This window comes from Penicillium cinerascens (genome assembly GCF_028974065.1).
Source record: "Penicillium cinerascens strain IBT 15544 chromosome Unknown contig_1_segment0_segment0, whole genome shotgun sequence".
Taxonomy (NCBI): Eukaryota; Fungi; Ascomycota; class Eurotiomycetes; order Eurotiales; family Aspergillaceae; genus Penicillium; species Penicillium cinerascens.
This window is the reverse complement of record NW_026695287.1, coordinates 1,797,482-1,816,533: the sequence shown is the minus strand read 5'-3', so window position 1 is coordinate 1,816,533 and position 19,052 is coordinate 1,797,482. Positions and strand designations below refer to the sequence as shown.

Sequence of the window (19,052 nt, the reverse complement as noted above, 5' to 3'; positions counted from 1 at the left end):
TCTCCAGCAAGACGAATGCCTGCTCCACCCCAGTCCAGCCGCCTCTCTGGCCCGATTTGGCTTTGGTGAGGGTCGCCCTCGAAGCTGCGACGACAGATACAAGGCCGCATTTGGTGTTGGTGCACTTGCTGTGCTAGTGCCATCGCATTACGAGATGAGACGGCGTATCGCGTACCCTGAATGATCCGCCCTGGCTCGTAGCGTAGGGGTAAAATCTTCTGTCATAATCAATCTACAAGTAACTTCTACTGTAGCTAGATCCAATCGCGGGTCTGGCGACCCGGGACCGAAACACCCGCCAAGAAAAATACATGGCAGTGAGTGGGGTTTCATAAGTTTGAAACCACGATTTTACCGCCTAATTTTCACCGCCTAATTTTCACCGCCCTCGCCGTCTACCTCGTCTACCCGATGCGTTTCTACGCGCAGTAGAGTAATTTTATACTTTACATGCTATTTGTATACCTCTTCGGTGCTACCATTGAAGCTAGTGGATAGTTTGCGAAATATTAAGGGGTTCCTGTAAATAGCACAAAATATATACTAGCCTCCGCTCGCTTGTGAATTACGTTAGTTAACGTATTTCACTACCGAGTGGGCCACAACACCGAGTGCACCCCTCGTGATCTTGCTTTCATCCAGCGAAGATGCCGGTGACTGGATTTGACCCAGAATTATCAGCACAGCTTCACAACCGGATTTTCGAACGTGCGTGGATTGGGGCCGGACGAGACGACGCTTCGCTTCCGTCCAAGAGCTGGTGGGAAGAGTCGTCCCCAATTCCCTTCGATCTCGCATCTCGCCTGAATCCGAACTTGATTCAGTTCCTGCGGTCGGCAAGAGCTATTATATTCGATCCTTCTTCGGAGTTCCATCTTTTCTATTATCTATTCGCGCTCCATGGGAAACACGACCTTCTGCGAGAATCTCTTCTCCGACAGTGGGGTGATCGCTTAGTATGGTTATATCCATCGACTCGAACGAAGAGCGATGAAGAAGTCGGTATTGTGTATGATTCCCCTTGCAGTTCTCTGGAACTTAGTATAGAATAAGTCTCACAGATCGAATAGCTTTGATCAGGAAACCGAGCTAGCTTCCTTCGTCCCAGACTGGGAAGATTTAGTCTGGTTTGATCTAGAACGGTGGCCGTGGCGGCCGTTACAGCATATCCTGCAAGCCTATCTAGACATTATCGATCAGGGCAAAATCACGACATATTCTGACCGTGGAAAGAAAAACTCTACCCATGGTAGGTTTTTAGTGTTCCCCTGGGAGATCCACCAATATACTCTAAAGGATGTTGAGGGGGCTGTCACTGCATTTACTCGTCTTCTTGATGCTATCGAGGCCCCGACTTCCTTCTAGTTCGACAGATAGTAATGGCCTTGAGCAGCTTAGCTTTGAAAAGATGGCTCTTCCCTACTCAGAATCCGTGATTAGTGCTTCATCTACAAAAGCGGATTCCTTTACCGGACGATTTCTCTCGGCTCTTCCCGTCCGTCAACTTAAGTTTCGCTATATTGCCCCCGGGATTAGATTGCAAAGTCCCAACGAACTTATAAATCAGCCTTTTGCGAAATGCCATAATATCGACCGCTTTCTAAAATAATTTATTACTAGTCAGCCAACAACGTTTTTCCCCTTACTTCTATTTCGAGGGGAGCAGGAGAATAAGTCCCCCTGGGGTTGGCCTTGGTTTCCCGACGGAAATAAAGCAGATATTCCCGCTGGTTTATATATCGAACCTACCCACGAATCTTTCAACTGGGCATCTACCAACAGCAGTCGACTACTCCTGCCCTTTGAAATTGGCAACAATGGGTTTGCTCGAAGCAGCAATGGTGTTCCATTTATCAAGGATCTCAGGGGCGTGGGGAGCCTGTCTGATCAACTATATCAGTCGGATTCATTTAGTGGATATAGTGGCTATTTACCTTGGGATTCACGTAGCTCATATCTACACAGAGTGTTGGACAATTGGGCTGAACGCGTGGAAATAGGTGATTGGCTGGTCGGTCACGACGGTGTTGTCGGTGGTTTTGACAAGTTCAAAGAGGCCGATACTGAAGGACATTGGAAAGCATACGTTATCCCTTGGTAAGGGCTTTTGGGGAAGTGCCGTTGAAAAGTGAATCTTTGTTAGCCAATTGCAACAGCCACCTATATAAAACTACCAGTGAAGACTGTCAAGGCCTCGATGTTTACGGTTTCCAAGGGCGCTCTTTTGAAAAGAACACTTCCATCCTACGGTTACACTGTATCCGTGGAACTCACTGCTTCGGGGCTCCGTAGTAATCTCAACTTCGAGGTGAAGAATCGGTATACAATATGATTCACTCAATCCAGGGTAAACTATGTTGCTCTCAACCTTAGTCGTATTACCACCGCCCCCTGTAGGTTGCTCTCTTAGCAATTTTCAAATATAATCTGTCAATATGAAACGTAGGGAGAGAAGGAAAGAGACCTAGATTATGACCTGTGTAGGAAGCTAGCTTCTATCGAGGATCTGAAGGATTTAGATCGTCCCGGGTCATTTGACCATTGGGGCAGACACAATGCATCATCAAATGACATTCTGCATGAAGGTGACGATATGATTTATTGGCTCATCAATGATGCCATTTCCGGCGCTGGTGGCCATGTAGGTGAGTCCGGGCATGCGAACTTCCCGTTTCTTGCGGAAGGCCCGCCTCCAAAGCTTGGTGACTAGCATGACCCGAGTTCTCCGCCGAAGTTTTCGAGAATGTTGCTGGATCAGTTGGCTTCACTTCTGGCGGGTCTGACGGCATGTCCCATCGCTTCAGATTTTCTACAGCAACTTCAGCCTCGGCAAGTGCTGAAACAGGCAGATCTTGCTGCAGTACAGAGCGGGCAATCTCGCGCTTTAGCCACTGGGCCGAGAAGATTTCCGTTGGGAGATTATCTTGAGAGGGTGGCGCCCTATAATTGTTGAACGTCGGCCAGTCATACGGACGGGCGTACATTCTATTCAGAGTAAGATATAGACGAAATCTTAATTGGTCAGGTCTGGGCAATCCATGGAAAAGAACGGTCGCGCAATCCTAAAGTTTCAGCCCTCTCAAACCTCGATCGTAGTGAAACGATGGCCAAGGGGCAAGCGGTGGAGCTCGTGAGATTAGATGCCCCGTTCATTATCCCCAACGACTTCATGACAGTGGTCGCCTTGCCTTGAACTCGCTAAGGATTGAGGATCCTGCTCGATTTAAACTTCGAGTGCATGAACTCGTCATTTGTTGGATTACGAGTCGATCCATGTAGGTTTGTGTTTGATCATCATTGCATTTCAACGCTCGGTACTTGCTTTCTGGAGTACATCGGGAAGCACTAGCTCGATATATTGTAAGTCCGTAGAATGCAATCAGAGCACAGCGCCGTGAGATCTAAGCGAAGCGATCAGATCGAGACGGAGCCTTGGAAAGGGAAGAGTGCGGGAAGCGGCTTTCTTTCTCCGGTCTCCAAGTCCCGGTACCGGTGGGTCCAAAGCCGGTTGCCCCACTCGGGCACACGGTGTTCCTTTCGACAGTCTGGAGTATTGTTCAATTGATACTGTCCGTACATTTTTTTCACACTGAAAACTCCCCTAAAATACCCGGGCAGCTCAAATCCGAGGACCTCATAAATCAGACCAGACTCGCAGGAAATGCAGGGGTAGGGCTATAGCCAGGCGACTCCCGCAACAAATTGAGTTTACCAGGCGCACTGTAGTCAGGGGCACCGGTCCACTGCTGTCCAATACCAGGCGCCGGGGAAGCGGTAGCGGTTTTAGCGTTCCAAAAGGGGGATGAGCCATCCCACTTTAATTTACCCACAGTGCGTGGTTGTAACGCGATCAGATCAACCACGAAGCACAAACACACCACCGTCGAGAACAGCTCATCGTGTGGGAACCAAAACCCACGCACTTGGTTCTGACCCGTAATCCCCCCCTCCTCCGTCCCACTGCTCGTTCTATTCCTAAGCTACACCCGAGGTAGCAGGTCCTCCGCGGGCCAGAATCTCTGAAAAGCTTATTCCGGGTCCAACAACGGCTGTCAGAACACCACAAAACGGGATTCAGAAACCGCACTAGGTGCTTCCCTTTGTCCGCTTTGGGCTTACCCCGGAGAGTCAATTTCATTATTCATCACCCTCTCATGATCTCATGGTTCCACAAAGATGATCCAGATTCCCGGCCTCTCCCTGGATGATGCAACTATGCCCCCGGAAGAGAAGGTCAATATTGATGCACGGTGAAGTAGTCCAGAGAGCCCCATCGATTGCCTCGGCTATTTCTCGCCCGACTATGAGACCCACGACAACAAAAAAACAAACCCAGAACGGTGGCATCATCTCCTGGGCCGTGCAGCGTGGTGCAGCAAAAGTCACATCGTCCGTATAGCCTCATGAGAGTACAGAAGATACACGGGTCAGATACACGGGTCCACCCGTACCTGCACGATGCAGGAGGTCTGCACGTCGGAGAAAAGCCTGGGAATTGGCTTGTTCTGACGACCAGCAGTGTGGCTGATGCGTCGTTGTAGTGGTCGCCACAGCATTTTACCCCGACGCATCTGTATCTGCCAAGCGATGCAAGGAGGCATATCGTTTGATCGATTTTCAGTGCTGCGGATACTCCAAGACCGAATTGCCCAGCTAGGAAGGCAATGGCTCCCCATGAGCCAAGTGATCGTCAACGAATCAGGGTTCATCTGAGATCGGGGCATCGTGTTGGCCCGCGTCCAGACCCGCGGGACCACCGGTCACTAGTGGTCAGTGGTCAGTGGTCACGGAGCTTGTCCACATTACCCGTTGACCAAGATCTGAGAAACTCTGAACGCGACGCGTAGGTAGCATGCCCGGAGATACGGACATTGGACAATGTACATGTCGCGGGGAGAATGGGGTTGGGATACTCGTTGAAGTGGCGCTCAGCCCCAGGTCCACATGCCGCAGCACACGCGAGAGAAATTTACAGTACGGATGTGATAGATTACAGGTAACATCTATTTACAGAACGTGAAATGCAAGGGACCCGGGACCCTGTCCAGTAAAGTGACGAAACAGGGCACACTCGTCCTTGGATGCAAGTTCGGGAAGCCCCTGGTTCCTTACCTTCCCTCATGGGCGTCGGGTGGACTGGGATGGACAAACAAAAATAAACACCTCCAAACCCGGAATTCGCGAGGGAACGAGAAAAAGCCCAGTTGATCGACTGAACGGTGGACACTCCTGTCGGGGACGATCCGGATCCAGATCCTGCCATTTTGAGTTTTAATTTAAATTTTGAAATTGATTTTTTTTCGTTGGTTTCATAGCCCCGTACATACAAGGGACAAAGGGACCCAGGCCCAGCTAGCGGTACTTTTCTGCCCCATTCCCAACTTGCATTCCTCGACGAGGTTCTTGCATCGTCGATAATTGCTCTCTCACTGCCAGTCACTCTGTCACTCTTTTATCAACCGGCTGTTGACTTTGGTCTTCAACAATTACGCCTTGACCTTCTGCAGCTCCCGTCATCGGCCCGCTTTCTTTTTCTTGTGATCAGTCAAAGCCTCCGACCTGACTTCCTTGATTGGCGCGACACCCCTGGTCCGCTTTCCCTGTTGCACACGGTACGCGAGATCGATCCGGAGCGAACCAGATACATTATCCCATCCGACGCGCAACCCGGGCTCTCCCCATCGCCAACTTTCCCCACGCTTGTCGGTCATGCCGCCCTCTTTCTCCTAAGCCTCGGTGAGTGTCCAAGACAGGAGATTCAATTTAGGACTGGCAAGACTGACGGCTACCTGCTACAGCCACAGTCACTCTCTCGTACACCTCTCGTCCTTCATTTAATTCCCCCTGCTTGACTGCAGCCACTCCTTTCCATACCCACAGCACGTCCCCACAATGAACCGCTTTCGCAAGCACAAGAAGGAGAAGGAGAAGGAGAAGGTCAAGGAGGTCTTGGAGGATGTGGACAATGGACCAGCACAGACAACAACACCCGTCTTCAGTCTGAAGTCGAAGAAGAAGGAGTCCGAGCCGGAACCGGAGCTCGATTTTTCCATCGCTCTGCCCTCCACAGATAACTTCCGGACCAGTTTACTTATGCCGAAGCTTTCGGCTCGCTTCAGCATGTTGAGAGAACAGGACGACCCGGAATCAAAATTGGGGAAAGCCAGCGACGACAGTGTGCTTTTCCCTAAACGCGCCTCCCGATTGAACATCTTCGGTCACAATCCAAGTATGCTCGCAGACATCGACGAAGTCTCCTTGAATGACGGTAGTCGACCTTCATTGGCTTTGGGACGGACAGACTCCTACGCATCTGGCGGCGATGCAGGATACGGCACCGATGACGATCGATCACAAAACGGAAGCATGATGAGCAGAGCCCGCCGAGCAGAGGGCAACAATTTGTTCGGAGGCCGGCAAAAGGTTTATCGGATCCCGGTGCGGTCCCCGGGAGGCACTTCGCCGGCGGCTGAGAGCCCACGGGGCATGGGCAAAGTCGTGTACGAACATGACTTGAATATGTCCGCTTTCCAACGCCTAAGGCTCAAGGAGAAGCACGAGCGAGCTGCCGCCGAGGAGGCAGCTCGGGAGAGCGCTGCACATGAATATGAGGATGCCAACTCGACTATCTCTACGCAGCGTACCACCTATTCCTCGACTGCATCTGGACCTGCAACCGACCCGCGCACTTCGACCGCAGCTACTTCAATCGACGAAAGTCAGTTCAGCGTATCCCAACCTCAAGCTTCCATCCCTGCTGCAGACCCCCAAGCAGACTTCCGATCACCATCTGCCATGTCGACCCCAAAGACAGGTTCAATCCGATCCCATCGGCTCTACGGTCAAGGTCTGACTCAGGCTGCTCAGAACCAGCAGTCCTCCACATTGCATCGCCTGGAGAGTTTGAGCCGTCAACGCTCTGGTACTCCGGATCTTCAGCCCATGAACCGTAATTTCTCCCGGAGTGCCTCCAATCTGCGTGATCGGTTGCAGAGACTCAACATTACCGAGCCGACTACAATGTCTCGACCTACTAGCCCTCCTTTGTCGGCGACCTCCCCCAGCAGGCTACTATTCTGGAACCTTTGCCCAAGGAGCGCATCTCGCCCACGGCTGCCGCGTTCGGGTCTGCACCTCCCTTGAGCCCACCTTCGAGCGAGACCGAGGATGGTGCCTCGTTGCTAGCCGCAGCATTGAACCCCGAAGACCACGGAAAGGCCACAGCCATGGGTCTTTTTAATAGACCTGCCACGGGCTTTGATGAGCAAGCTTTCGCGCGCCGCCAGCTTCAGATGCAACTGGGACGAGACACCCCTCCACTGCGTCGGCCTTCTTCTCCCCCGCGTCGCCCTCTGCCTCAGGAGCCAGTGGGCCGCCAGCGTGGTCTTTCGAAGTCTAGCTACCGCTCTCGGGCCGAGTCCGCTTCGTCTCATTACAGCAGCGATGCGCACCACGGCATTGATGACTCTCGAGCATCCAGCGTGGAGGCATCACCAGGACGCCCCGGAATGACAACCTTCTATGCCACTTCAACAGCTAGCGAATCCGGAGATGAAGGTGACGATCGCCGTTCATATGAACTCTCATCTGCCACGTCGCAGGCCACTGAATACGGCCCCTGGCTTCATCATCCCAGCATCGCGTCTAAGCCGCCGACCCCTACCGGAGACCACCTTGAGACTCTTCCCGAGGTGAGATATTCGGATCTCGGTGACCTCAAGCCTATCGAAGAGAATGACGTCGTGGATGAGCCTCACCCGTCAGACAATGCTGGGGATATCACACCTGAGCGACCAGACTCACCATTACTCCATGGGCTGAGCGGGATTCGATCTCATTTGCGTCATCCCAGCGATAAGTCCTCCATCTACCGACCTCCATCCCCAGGTCTGCCAGCGCAGGACCCCAATGCAAACCGGCTTGGCATCGAGGAGCCCATCCCCGAGCAGTCGCGCAGACCTTCCGCTGCAGAACATCTCCGTGATGAGGATATGCCTTCGTCAGCTGAACAGCGGGAAGCATCAAGCCGGGGTAGCGAGGATTCATCTGAATCCACTTCCTTCCCCGGAAACGGCTCAGACCCCAATGTCGCTTCATGGAAAGATGAGCTTGTCTACCACCATCGTCGTGATGGAAGCACTGAGACTCAGAAGGAGCGCGAAGAGTTCGCCATTGAGCTGGCCGAGCGCCGCAGAAAGGTCCAGGAGAAGTTGCGCAGCGTGGCGGAAAGCGAGAGCCGGTCTAGCAGCCCTACCCCTGGCCGATCGACAACTGAGATCAAGCCTGGCAATGCTTTCTCTCTTTTGAAGTACAAGGCTAGCAAGCAGGAGCTTCCCAAGCAGGACCAGAAGAACAACATCTATGGCTACAACAACTCCTCTACACCTGCTCTGCCGTCGGATGACTTCCGGCGTGAGGAGGAACGTCCTTCCTTCAGCTTTGGCCTACACTCCAACTCCAGTTCCCCTCATTTTTCTGAGCGACCCCTCCAACCTCGTATGCCGACTCTCAGTCGTGGCAGTCGTGATGCATCGCGCGAGTCGAGTCACAGCCGCGATACATCTCCAGTCCAGAGAGACCGTTCCGGCTCTGGCGGCTCCGGCCGCTCGAAGAGCCGAACCAGGTATCGCGACCGTGACGATCTCGAAACCGTCGAAGAAGGTGCAGTCATCGCACATGAGAATTTCGTCATCCCCGACAACTTCGAGCCTCCAATGCCTGCCTCGGTCCCTGGCTCTACTCGCCCTTCAATTGAAGGCCATGAGCCTGGCTATTTCGACCGCTCTGCTTCTTCTGACTCGGGGAGATACCGCAGTACCAGCCGATCTGGTACCCCAAGCTTCCAGTACGAGCGTCCCTTCCAGTACCAGCAGTCTCACCAGCCCTCAATGATCGGTGTCTCCCCACGTCCTTCGCCTGTGGCTCCCCCGTACTCTGCAAATGCTACTCCCCCATTGAACGAGGACCAGTCACCCGCCACCTCGGTGGGAAGTAGTGCTAGCCTACCTCAACGGGCCCCAGGGCACAACATGCTACAAAAGCGTTCTGTGAACAAGAAGCTTATCTCCGAGCCGACGTTGGTCTCTTGCACATCAAATGTTCCTACCGTTGGACTGCCTGGAGGTGCCGGCTCCCCGCCAGTTCCACCCATGAACCCTCGCCGACGACGTGGAACACAAACCATTTTAAGTGCCTTCAAGCATGATTCCTCTCGTGTCTCATCTCCTGCTCCCAGCATCTCTGATGAGGTCAGCGTCTTCCCCGACGACGAGACACGTCGTCCCCGCTCGAACTCCCACTCGAGAAATCGCCTTCGCAAGACCTCGAGCGAGGGGGGCAGCTTGAACGCCCGTGCTCGTCAAGAAGCAATGGCAGGCCCTGTCCCGGCCGTCCCATCCTACCCTCCACCGGCCATTCCTGCAGAGGGAGGAATGTTCTAATCATCCCACCCACTCTTTGTTCAATTTCCTTTCCTTGCTTTGTTTGGTGTAAAACCACATATCTACTGCACATCCTCTATCTTTGAATTTTCCTTGGCTCTTCTCTCATACTATTCACGACTATATACCACCTGGCATTTCTTGAGCGTCGCTGTCTTGTCTCAAACTTTTTTCTCTTTGTTTTTACCACAAATATTGGCGGAGGTGTACCCAGATGTGACTTGAATTCAAATTATTACATACTGCTTCTGGAAGTTTTCTTTATTGGTAGAAATTGCATTTCCAATGGGAGTGTCATCCATGGATTACTAGTACTTGGGGTCTGTAGTGAAGCTGGGGACTTCCGGCTTGATGGTTTGCTTGACACTTGATCAATTAGCGTACTCAATCTCCACTGTGCCCCTTCAGTACAGGGACGCACTTAAGTAGAAGTAATGAGCCGTTTCTAGTCCGTCAGTTGTGCTGCCACGGCTAGAAAAGTGATCATCTGTAGGTACCTACATGCCGGTTAGCTTCACATAGGTAGCCCAACCCATAATCCTCTAATAGCTAACGGTCATACTCTAGAAAATGAATACTCCAAGATCCTGCGATATTTAATTACTGAACCGTCGCCTTGGGCAGCGAGAGACGTTGTGATCAGACGTCACGTGCCAAGTGATGCCCTGATCGGAGCCTAACATCTTAAAATCGACATCACCTCTACTACAGCTCTTACGGCGGGAATTGGACAATAACAACGGATTCCATGCATGCACTGAAAGTTTTCATGCTCTGGTAGTAATGGAACATAAGAATCACATTACCATTAGTTTCATTTCATCGGTCTATTATCCTGCAAACATGCGAGAAGGCCGAACTGAGACCCTAGGCAGGGCCGAGTGGGATCCCTAATAGTGGCAAATGAGGGTGTTCACAATTTCATCGTCTAATGCGTTATTGGACTAACCTAGGAGAATGCAAATTAGTAACTCAAGTGCGAGAGGCTCTGCGCCTGCGATGCCTCTACCACGATCGTGGATCCTCGCTTGGGACGAAAGTCATATTTCCACGCTCGAGTCTTTCGCTCTTCTTTCTCTCCACGCGCCACCTCCTCGTTTACATCCTTACAGACCTGTCCTTGACTGCTTTGTTTGTACTAAATCCACGCACCCCTTGGCTAACTTGACTGACTCGAGAAGACCACATTGAGATCGGTACAGCCGATGATCACCCATCATGCCGGTTCCTTCTAAGCTGGCCTCAAACCCCCTGTTTGAGATGTTCTATAAGCCGCCCCTCACCTGGGCGGATCATGTCACGAATTACATCGACGGACTTTTACCTCAAGTGGATATTGTTGATGATACGACTGATTCCTCGTCGGACGAGTACAGTCCATCCGACTCTCTGTTTGTTGAGCTAGATACAGCTGTCGAAGATATCTCTGTGACGCCTGGCGTTCAGCAGTTGACTCGAGAGGAGTTCATTGAAAGGTTCCATTTCACTCAGAAATACTGGCCTATTGAAGAAGTTTCAACGGAAGGTGATAGTGATATCGATGCTCCTTCTGTTCCTGAATCAAGTGGTCGAGTAGCAGGGGAGAGTCCACATCAATTCGAGAGCCCGTTTCACGCCGAGGTCTCGCGTCAATTAAAAACACCACCTCAAGTTGTGGATTCCCAAGCCACCCATCAAGACACCAAGTTTGTCAGTTCCCCGTACATCACCAATCCCCCCTCCCAAAAAAAGACTCCCTCCAAGGGATCCCGCCGAGCTGGTACGCACAGAAGGCACCGAAAAAAAGTCCCGAAAAAAGCGAAAGCAAAAGGGAAACAGAAAGACCAGCCCGCTGAGGCTGCGAGCACCTTTACCGGCGCTGCAACCCTCGACACCATTGATCCTATGACCATCGCTGCCCCCGTTGCCTGTCGCAGCTCTGCCGAGGCTGCTACCCTCATGAGCATCGTCGATCCTGTGAACATCTCTACCCGCGCTTCATCCCCTATTGACTCCAGTGAACCTGTCATCATTGCTACCCCGATCAACCTCCCGCCCTCACCTTTCCCCTCTTGGCGATCTTCCCCTTCCCCACCCTGGGAGAAAGTTATCAGTCATCATAAGTACCATTTCAAAGAGAGAATGGAGTACAGAGAGAAGCAGACAACTGCTTCAGAACGTCCCCTCAGTGCCCCATCTTCGGCCACTCACGGCGAGGAGATGAGCACCATGACCTTTTCTGCTCTTCCAAGTGAGGAGATCAATACCATGCCCTCTCCCGTTCTTCCAAGTGTGGAGATGAACACTACACCTTCTCCAGTTATTCCAAGTGAGGAGATCAACATCACACCTTCTCCCAGTTGCCTAAGTATGGAGGTGGCTTCTGTTTGCTCCGAAGTCTCGACTGAAGTCATGGAGGCGATCTCAACCACCGATACTCATCGTGATACCAGCGAAGAGAGTGTCGAGAGAACACCTGTTGCACCTGCACCCATTCTGCTTTTCTCCAAGGAGGACACCGAGTCTTCCACCGTTCCGGAAGCAGCCTCAATGACCGAGAACCATCCTGATACTAGTCCAGAGAGTGTCGAGGGAACTCTTGTTCTACCTGCCCCCGCTGTCACCGTCTCAAAGGAGGAACCCGAGTCTGCCGTCGTTGACACGGAAGCACCTTCAAAGACCGAGATTCGCTATGCTCTTACCCCCGCCGTGCTCACCTCGACCCCGAACACTGGTTCTTCCATCTTTGATACGGTGATAACTCCAGAAACAAAATCCCTTGATGCCTTTGCACCCACTGTTCCCACTTTGGGCCCGGAGCATACCCCCCCTTTCATCGTCGATTCGAACGAATATTACAAGAAAATCCGTGAGCGTCAGCCCGATATGGACAAAGTGCAAGCTTTCGAGGAAGGGATGCGATATGCACATGAACTGCGCGAGGACGAGGAGAGGCGTGCAGCAGCTGAATGGAACCAGAGACAGAGTCATTACGCACAGCAAAACCAAACCACATACTATCACACAAATGGCATGCCGATGATCGCAAGCGCAGCTGCTTTCCCCTGGTACCAGCCTGAGGGTTCCAATACTCTCGCATCGGTTCCTTACCCATACCTCGTTCAGCATACTCCCCAGGGCATGTACCCACTGTCTTGGCAGCGTATGAACTCGCATTACTGGAACTTTGATGAAGCCTGTGCGCACCAAGAAAATCCGTACCAGTGTATGTTCGATCCTTCGTGCTGCCAGCACCGGCATCCATACGCACACCAATCCGGGCATCCTTTGCCTGTTCACGAGAGTTGCTGTTGCTATCATGGACGGGCTAGATGCTGCCCTTGTTTTACGCTGGAGCAGCAGAATGAGCCGCCACCTCCTGGATGCCACCACTCTGAAATTCCCAGGGCACGTTGGAGCCACGATTTCAGCCATTCCAATTACGCGAGAAGCATCATTGAGGGTGGTGCTGTGGGGGAAGATTACCATGACAATCAAGCAAGCTACGCTGCCCCAATCGGTCCTGCTGGAGCTCTCATTGAAGGTGATGCCAGAGGTTTCATTCAACCTGCTTCTCGTTTCGTTCAATCTGGTTCTGCCCAATACAGTCCTGCTGGGGTTCTCATGCAAGGTGGTGCCAGAGGTTTCTTCCAACCTGCTTCTGGTCTTGTTCAATCCGGTTCTACTCAATACAGTCCTGCTGGAGCTCTCATTGACGGCGGCGCCGGAGGTTTCATTCAACCAGCTTCTGGTTTTGCTCCATACGGTCCTACTCGAAGCGTCTATCCCTCGAATATGGGTGGATACCACCAAGATGGCTCTGGAGGTTATGCTCCTACTGGTCAGGCTGCTCATGTCCATCACAATCATCACGGGGATACGGATGGATATAATCAGGGCTCTGGACCGCAGCGCCGATCCCGGGTCTCTGGGAATCAGCACTGGTATCGTTCTTCTGGAGGAAGTCATCGGCACTCGACTTCCTCTGATAGTTACAGGCACAATCGAGCCGGATCTGGACCTGGGCCTTCTGTAGCGACAACTCCATCTCGGCCTGTGTTGTGGGGTACGCTTGACTCGTGGGGCAATCCTCCTATTCAACCAAATCTGCATATTCCGCAGGAGCCTGTCCCTGTTCCAGGACTGCCTGTAGTTTATGCAGCAACGGAGGAAATTGCTAAGGCAGATGAAGAACGAGCACGTCAGTACTCAAGACCAATTCCCGTTCAGAGAAACCCAAAGACACGTCCGTTGCCTGCAACCACTTCGCCGGGATCAACCGCTCAAGCAAACCTCACTGCAATTGTTTCTCTACCTCGGAATTCTTCTAGTCCAGCTTCTCCCCCCCCGGCAGAATTTGACCCCTCCCACCGAGTCACTTTCTCAAATTCCTTTCCCCATCCCTGTTGAATCGACAACCCCACCGGTTGTCAACATGAATTCACGCAGTCCTCTTCCAGAAGAGTCATTTGTTCCTTCTGTGGTCTCTCTGTTTGAGCAAGCTCGCAAGAATTCACCTTGCGAAACTCCTCGTTCATCCCCGCGCCAGCCACCACCGATCCCTCTCCTTCGTGAGAGACCTGCTACTCAGCCCAAGCCTGAGCAACACAAGCCCGAACAACTGGCCCTACAGAACCTTCGTGTGAATGATCCGGCTGTCAATACTCCCGATACTCCTGGTGAGTTCTTCGATGCCAAACAGGAGCAGAACCCCTCTCCTGTCCCGTCGGAGAGGTCTGAGAGGCCTACCACGCCTGATCTCACTGTTGGCCCGGCCACTGGCCCAACCACTCCTGCAGGTTCTCCCAAGAAGAGCTGCGTAAAGAGCCCCGAGCCAAAACATAAATCTCCTCGCTCGGTGGGCTTCGTTGAAGACTCTCCCTGTTCCCCTCACGACGGCACTCCGCCCGAGAAGGTGGAGGTCAGCAGCATGTATCGGGGTATGGAGGACACCAACGTCCACCTCATTTTGAAGCCTGTGACCAACCTGTCGGCCAAGCCCATCATCCACAAGGCTCACAGGGCTGTTCTCTCGCACAGCAGCCCTTTCCTTGCAGAAGCCCTGCGAGCCCAGAATGCAAGTGATGACAAAATCACTCCCATCAACATTCACACTGGCGCTCGGTTCAGCGCCATGACTTCCTTTGGCTTGGCTCTTCAGGTTCTGTACGGATGGCTCCTGGTTTCTCATCAGAATCTTCGTTCGGAGACCCTGAAAGGATTGGGCTACAATCCCGAGAAATCCGACAGCACGTTGCCATTCTCAATTCGGTTGGCCAAGACTGACTTTGCCCTCTGCTACGCTGCAGTCGGTGCTTTCCTGGGCTGCTCTAACATTGTCAAATGTGGAATACAGTTAGCTCTTGACCTCCTTGACTGGGAGACTGTTGATTTCCTTCTCTGCTTTGTTCTTCATGTCGACGAATACATGCTGACTTGCCCAGAGATTCGTGTTGCTTCGCCCGATGTCCCCCCCGACACTTCTCAGGCTGGGAAGGTCGGTGATGAATACCTTGCTGATTTCCACTTGGTGCAGGCAAACCTGGTCATGAAAGCTGTCTTCAAGTACATGGCTGAGAACCTCAGGCCCGGGTTCGAGCTCTATGAGCGTGCCCAGGCATCTTACACCAAGACTCGCATTCCACCCGCCATCTGGACTCTCCCTGGCTCCTTGACGTCCAACATCAGGCTCGAGTCTATTCGCTATGGAAACCAGCCCTCCTATGCCGACCTGAAACCGAAGCGCATGGACATCAACGTCTTGTCTGCCATGCTCATTACACTTCCGTTCCACATGTTCATGCCACTGATCGATGAGCTAAAAAAGGCCCCCATGATGACGCTGGCCCTGATGAAGAAGGTTGTCGAGAAGCGCGAGGAACGCCGCCTGCATGCGCTGTACATTCGAGTCCAGCGCAAAATTAAGCCGGGAGTCATTCCCCAGGCCTACCTCGATGAACTAGCCTACCGCGAATTCCTCACACCCGAGCGACCTGGTGACAGTAATGTCGTTACTGCTACGATCCAGCGTGTCTGGGTTGGACTCGACTTCCCCAACCAGGCTGCTCGGACTCCACGCCCTGCCACTGCGGCAGATACCCAGGATCCCAGTGGTCCTGCCCCAAATGCTGAGGCCTCCAGTGTTCCTGGTGCGAGCACCGAGGCGCCCACTGCCAGTGCAAAAAAGAACAAGAACCGGAAAAAGAACAGGAAGAAGCACTAACCGTTCAGTCATTTGTCTCTGCTCTTCATCAACTGCACAAAGATGTACAACAGTTCCATCTTTATCTTTTTTTATTATGAACAGTCACGAAAGAGGTACGATAGGACATGATTGATGCATACATGGAGTAAATTTCTGGCGCGGTTCATAATGGGTTGATTTCGGATTGTGATCTACCGAGTTTGTGCATTGGTTGGGGGAGCTCCTGACGTGATTTTTCACTGGGATTTGTTTTTTTCGCGATTTACATGGACTTCTACAACTGAGATTTCCATACACCAATCATTTCAATGGCATGAAAATGCGTACATTTCTTTTTTTTTGTAAATCCAAAAGCCTAGTGCAAACCGTCTACTTACTCAAGGTCCCTTCTATATAATGTAGCAAACACGACATCTACTCCTTATCGGGGAAGCCAAAGGTGGTACCGAACGGAGGGAAGACGAAGCGCTGGAAGGATTTGTTGGCAGCCAGGCCCTCGGAGTACAGCTTGATGGTAGCCATATCCTCAGCGTCGAGGTGGATCAGGTCGGCGCGGTTGGCCTCAATACGCGCGGGAGTCACGGACTTGGCGAGCACGGACGAACCGCGGGCAATGTGCCAGCTGAGCAAGACGGTGGCCGGGGTGACGCCGCGCTTCTTGGCGACGGCGACGATGGGCTCAGCGGTGAACAGGGGGCTGCCCGTGCTACCCAGAGGGCTGTAGGCGGTGATGTGGATGCCCTTGGCGTTACAGTAGTCAACGATCTCCTGCTGGGGGAGCGAGGGGTGGTTCTCGATCTGGTTGGCGGCCGGGATGACGGTCGCCTGGGGCAGAAGCTCCTCCAGGTATTTGACACTGTAGTTGGAGACACCGATGGCCTTGACCTTGCCGCTGCCAACAAGCTTCTCCATGCTCTTCCAGGTGGTGACGTGGGAGTGGCTGTGGATGATGTCCCGCGAACCATCGGGCAGCTTGGGGAAGATGGGGTGGGTTCCTATATCTATTTAGAACGGGATTCTAAAACCGGAAGTATAGAACAACTAACCATTGGGGTTCATAGCCAAAGGCCAGTGCATCAGATAAAGGTCGACATAGTCAAGTCCGAGGTTCTTCAAGCTGGTCTCGAGGCCCTCCTCGACGCGGGCATGGTAGGAGCACCACAGCTTGGTGGTGACGAACAGCTCTTCGCGCTTCACGATTCCGGAGTCAATAGCCTCCTTGATCCCCTGGCCGACCTCGTTCTCGTTGCCGTAGCACAGAGCAGTGTCGATGTGACGGTAGCCGACCTTGATGGCGTGGGCAACGGCCCTGGCGACCTCGCCGGGACCGGATTGCCAGGTGCCCAGACCCAGGGCAGGGATCTCAGCACCAGTGTTGAGCTTGAATCGGACGTCGCAAGCAGCCATTTTGTATAACCGAGGGAATTTAATTGAAGTTTGACAAGGAAAAGGAGAGAGGACACGTTCGAGGTGACAATGGAAGGTAGTGTCCCCCACGCGCCGCGGGGGGGACTTCACCCCGCCCTTTGCGACTCGGCCCCGGTCTTCGTCGTTTTTCCGTCAATCACACTCGATTCCCTACAACAGCTGCCGATTGTCGCATTTTGGTCGGTATCTATGCGGACTCTTCAGATATCCTGTGTGCTGCCCCAGTCGGCAACGGGATGCAGAGTACACAAGCATGCTCGGTGACGATGACGCTCGTTCGGCGTCCCTTGCCAACTCGGGAAATCCCACGGAAGACCCCAAGGAAATCCCGCGGAAGACCCCAAGGAACCAGATCCAATGAAATAACGCCGGCCTCCCAGCAGCCGCACATCGGTCAGCATCGGGAACCGGAATCCATGTTTGGTGGCTCGGCGCCGGTTGACATCATTGCGACCTCTGATTCGACCCGGTGGACACTGCAAGTGGGGTTTCCGGCTCTCTTTCAGGCTCAATGTGTAGGGCTCTGAGCTTCGGATTCTGGTATCCGTGATGCTGCTCCAGATGGCCAAACCCACACAAGAAATCATGGTCAGCCCCAGGCAATGGCTAGGGAAGTGCACTGTTCATGAAGGCGACTTTTCCCGCTGTGCACCACATTACATCGGAAATCTAGACGCGATTCGTGTACCGCGTGGAGACTGGTCCCATATATAGGCATCCGAACTCGCCCTGAAATCCATCATCAGACACTTCTGTACAGACCTTGCGAGTTTCTCTTTCACCACATACATTCAAAATGGCACCTGCCGCCATCGCCGAGACCCCGGTTCCCGTCTTCAACAAGAAGCGGGATGGCCAGGCTCTGGAGGAGATGTCCGATGCCATCGACGAGGTCAACGTCTTCAAAGCCAATATGAAGAAGGAGCAAGAGCTGCTGGAGAAGGGCCTGTATGAGGAGTCCGAGTTCGACAAGAACAAGGACAAGACCGGCTTCCGCCAGTACGAGGATGCCTGTGACCGCGTCAAGAACTTCTACAAGGAGCAGCATACCAAGCAAACCGTCGCCTACAACCTGAAGGCCCGCCATGACTTCCACAGCAAGACCCGCGCCGAGATGACGGTCTGGGAGGCGATGGAGAAGCTCAACACTCTCATTGACGAGTCCGACCCGGACACCAGCCTCTCCCAGATCGAGCACCTGTTGCAGTCCGCCGAGGCCATTCGCCGCGATGGCAAGCCCCGCTGGATGCAACTGACCGGTCTGATTCACGACCTGGGCAAGCTCCTCTTCTTCTTCGATGCCCAGGGCCAGTGGGACGTGGTCGGCGACACCTTCCCCGTGGGCTGTGGCTTTGACGAGCGTATCATCTACGGCCGCGAATCGTTCAAGGAGAACGAAGACTTTGAGCACCCCATCTACGACACCAAGTTCGGCATCTACAGCCCGGGATGCGGTCTCGACAAGGTCATGCTCTCCTGGGGCCATGACGAGTACCTCTACCACATCGCCAAGGAGCAGTCCACTCTGCCCGACGAGGCGCTCGCCATGATCCGCTACCACTCCTTCTACCCCTGGCACAACGCCGGTGCCTACCACGAGCTCATGGATGACCATGACAAGGAGATGCTTCGCGCTGTCAAGGCCTTCAACCCTTATGACCTGTACAGCAAGAGCGACGGTATCCCCAGTGCCGAGGAGCTGAAGCCTTACTACATGGAGCTCATCAACGAGTACTTCCCCAACAAGGTTATCCGTTGGTAGAGTTCTTCAGAAGACATATTGGACTAGAAATTTGCGTTCTTTACCCCCTGTTTTATGAGATTCCCATTATTTTGTTTTTGTCATGACGAAGCGATTATAAATACTTCACGATACGAATAGATTCCGTCCAGACTGGACATTACTGCACAATATTATTCATGATCTGCTATATCTTAAGATCGAGTGAATGTAGCAACATGTCATTCCAAAATCCCCACACTCCAGGCCACTTGAAAGT

At 52.8% G+C, this 19,052-nt stretch overlaps 7 protein-coding genes across 7 annotated transcripts; 5 read left to right on the top strand and 2 right to left on the bottom strand.

Moving 5' to 3' along the window:
• Positions 1-647: 647 nt before the first annotated feature.
• On the top strand, positions 648-1,365 carry N7498_002230 (uncharacterized protein; the record flags this gene model as incomplete). The annotated part of the gene is made up of 2 exons (XM_058449292.1): positions 648-1,009; positions 1,071-1,365. 2 exons carry the CDS (start codon positions 648-650, stop codon positions 1,363-1,365), a joined length of 657 nt encoding a protein of 218 aa, XP_058311636.1.
• A 1,244-nt stretch (positions 1,366-2,609) lies between these two features.
• N7498_002229 (uncharacterized protein) lies at positions 2,610-2,984 on the bottom strand (the record flags this gene model as incomplete). Its single annotated transcript, XM_058449291.1, has 1 exon — positions 2,610-2,984. The coding sequence occupies one exon, from the start codon at positions 2,982-2,984 to the stop codon at positions 2,610-2,612; it is 375 nt and encodes a 124-aa protein (XP_058311635.1).
• A 2,908-nt stretch (positions 2,985-5,892) lies between these two features.
• Positions 5,893-9,440, top strand: N7498_002228 (uncharacterized protein; the record flags this gene model as incomplete). The annotated part of the gene is made up of 2 exons (XM_058449290.1): positions 5,893-7,050; positions 7,095-9,440. 2 exons carry the CDS (start codon positions 5,893-5,895, stop codon positions 9,438-9,440), a joined length of 3,504 nt encoding a protein of 1,167 aa, XP_058311634.1.
• A 1,218-nt stretch (positions 9,441-10,658) lies between these two features.
• N7498_002227 (uncharacterized protein) lies at positions 10,659-13,455 on the top strand (the record flags this gene model as incomplete). Its single annotated transcript, XM_058449289.1, has 2 exons — positions 10,659-12,645; positions 12,752-13,455. 2 exons carry the CDS (start codon positions 10,659-10,661, stop codon positions 13,453-13,455), a joined length of 2,691 nt encoding a protein of 896 aa, XP_058311633.1.
• Positions 13,456-13,854: 399 nt separating this feature from the next.
• Positions 13,855-15,642, top strand: N7498_002226 (uncharacterized protein; the record flags this gene model as incomplete). The annotated part of the gene is made up of 1 exon (XM_058449288.1): positions 13,855-15,642. The coding sequence occupies one exon, from the start codon at positions 13,855-13,857 to the stop codon at positions 15,640-15,642; it is 1,788 nt and encodes a 595-aa protein (XP_058311632.1).
• A 396-nt stretch (positions 15,643-16,038) lies between these two features.
• On the bottom strand, positions 16,039-17,031 carry N7498_002225 (putative glycerol dehydrogenase; the record flags this gene model as incomplete). The annotated part of the gene is made up of 2 exons (XM_058449287.1): positions 16,039-16,619; positions 16,671-17,031. The coding sequence occupies 2 exons, from the start codon at positions 17,029-17,031 to the stop codon at positions 16,039-16,041; spliced, it is 942 nt and encodes a 313-aa protein (XP_058311631.1).
• An 817-nt stretch (positions 17,032-17,848) lies between these two features.
• N7498_002224 (inositol oxygenase) lies at positions 17,849-18,814 on the top strand (the record flags this gene model as incomplete). The annotated part of the gene is made up of 1 exon (XM_058449286.1): positions 17,849-18,814. One exon carries the CDS (start codon positions 17,849-17,851, stop codon positions 18,812-18,814), a length of 966 nt encoding a protein of 321 aa, XP_058311630.1.
• Between the last annotated feature and the right edge of the window lie 238 nt (positions 18,815-19,052).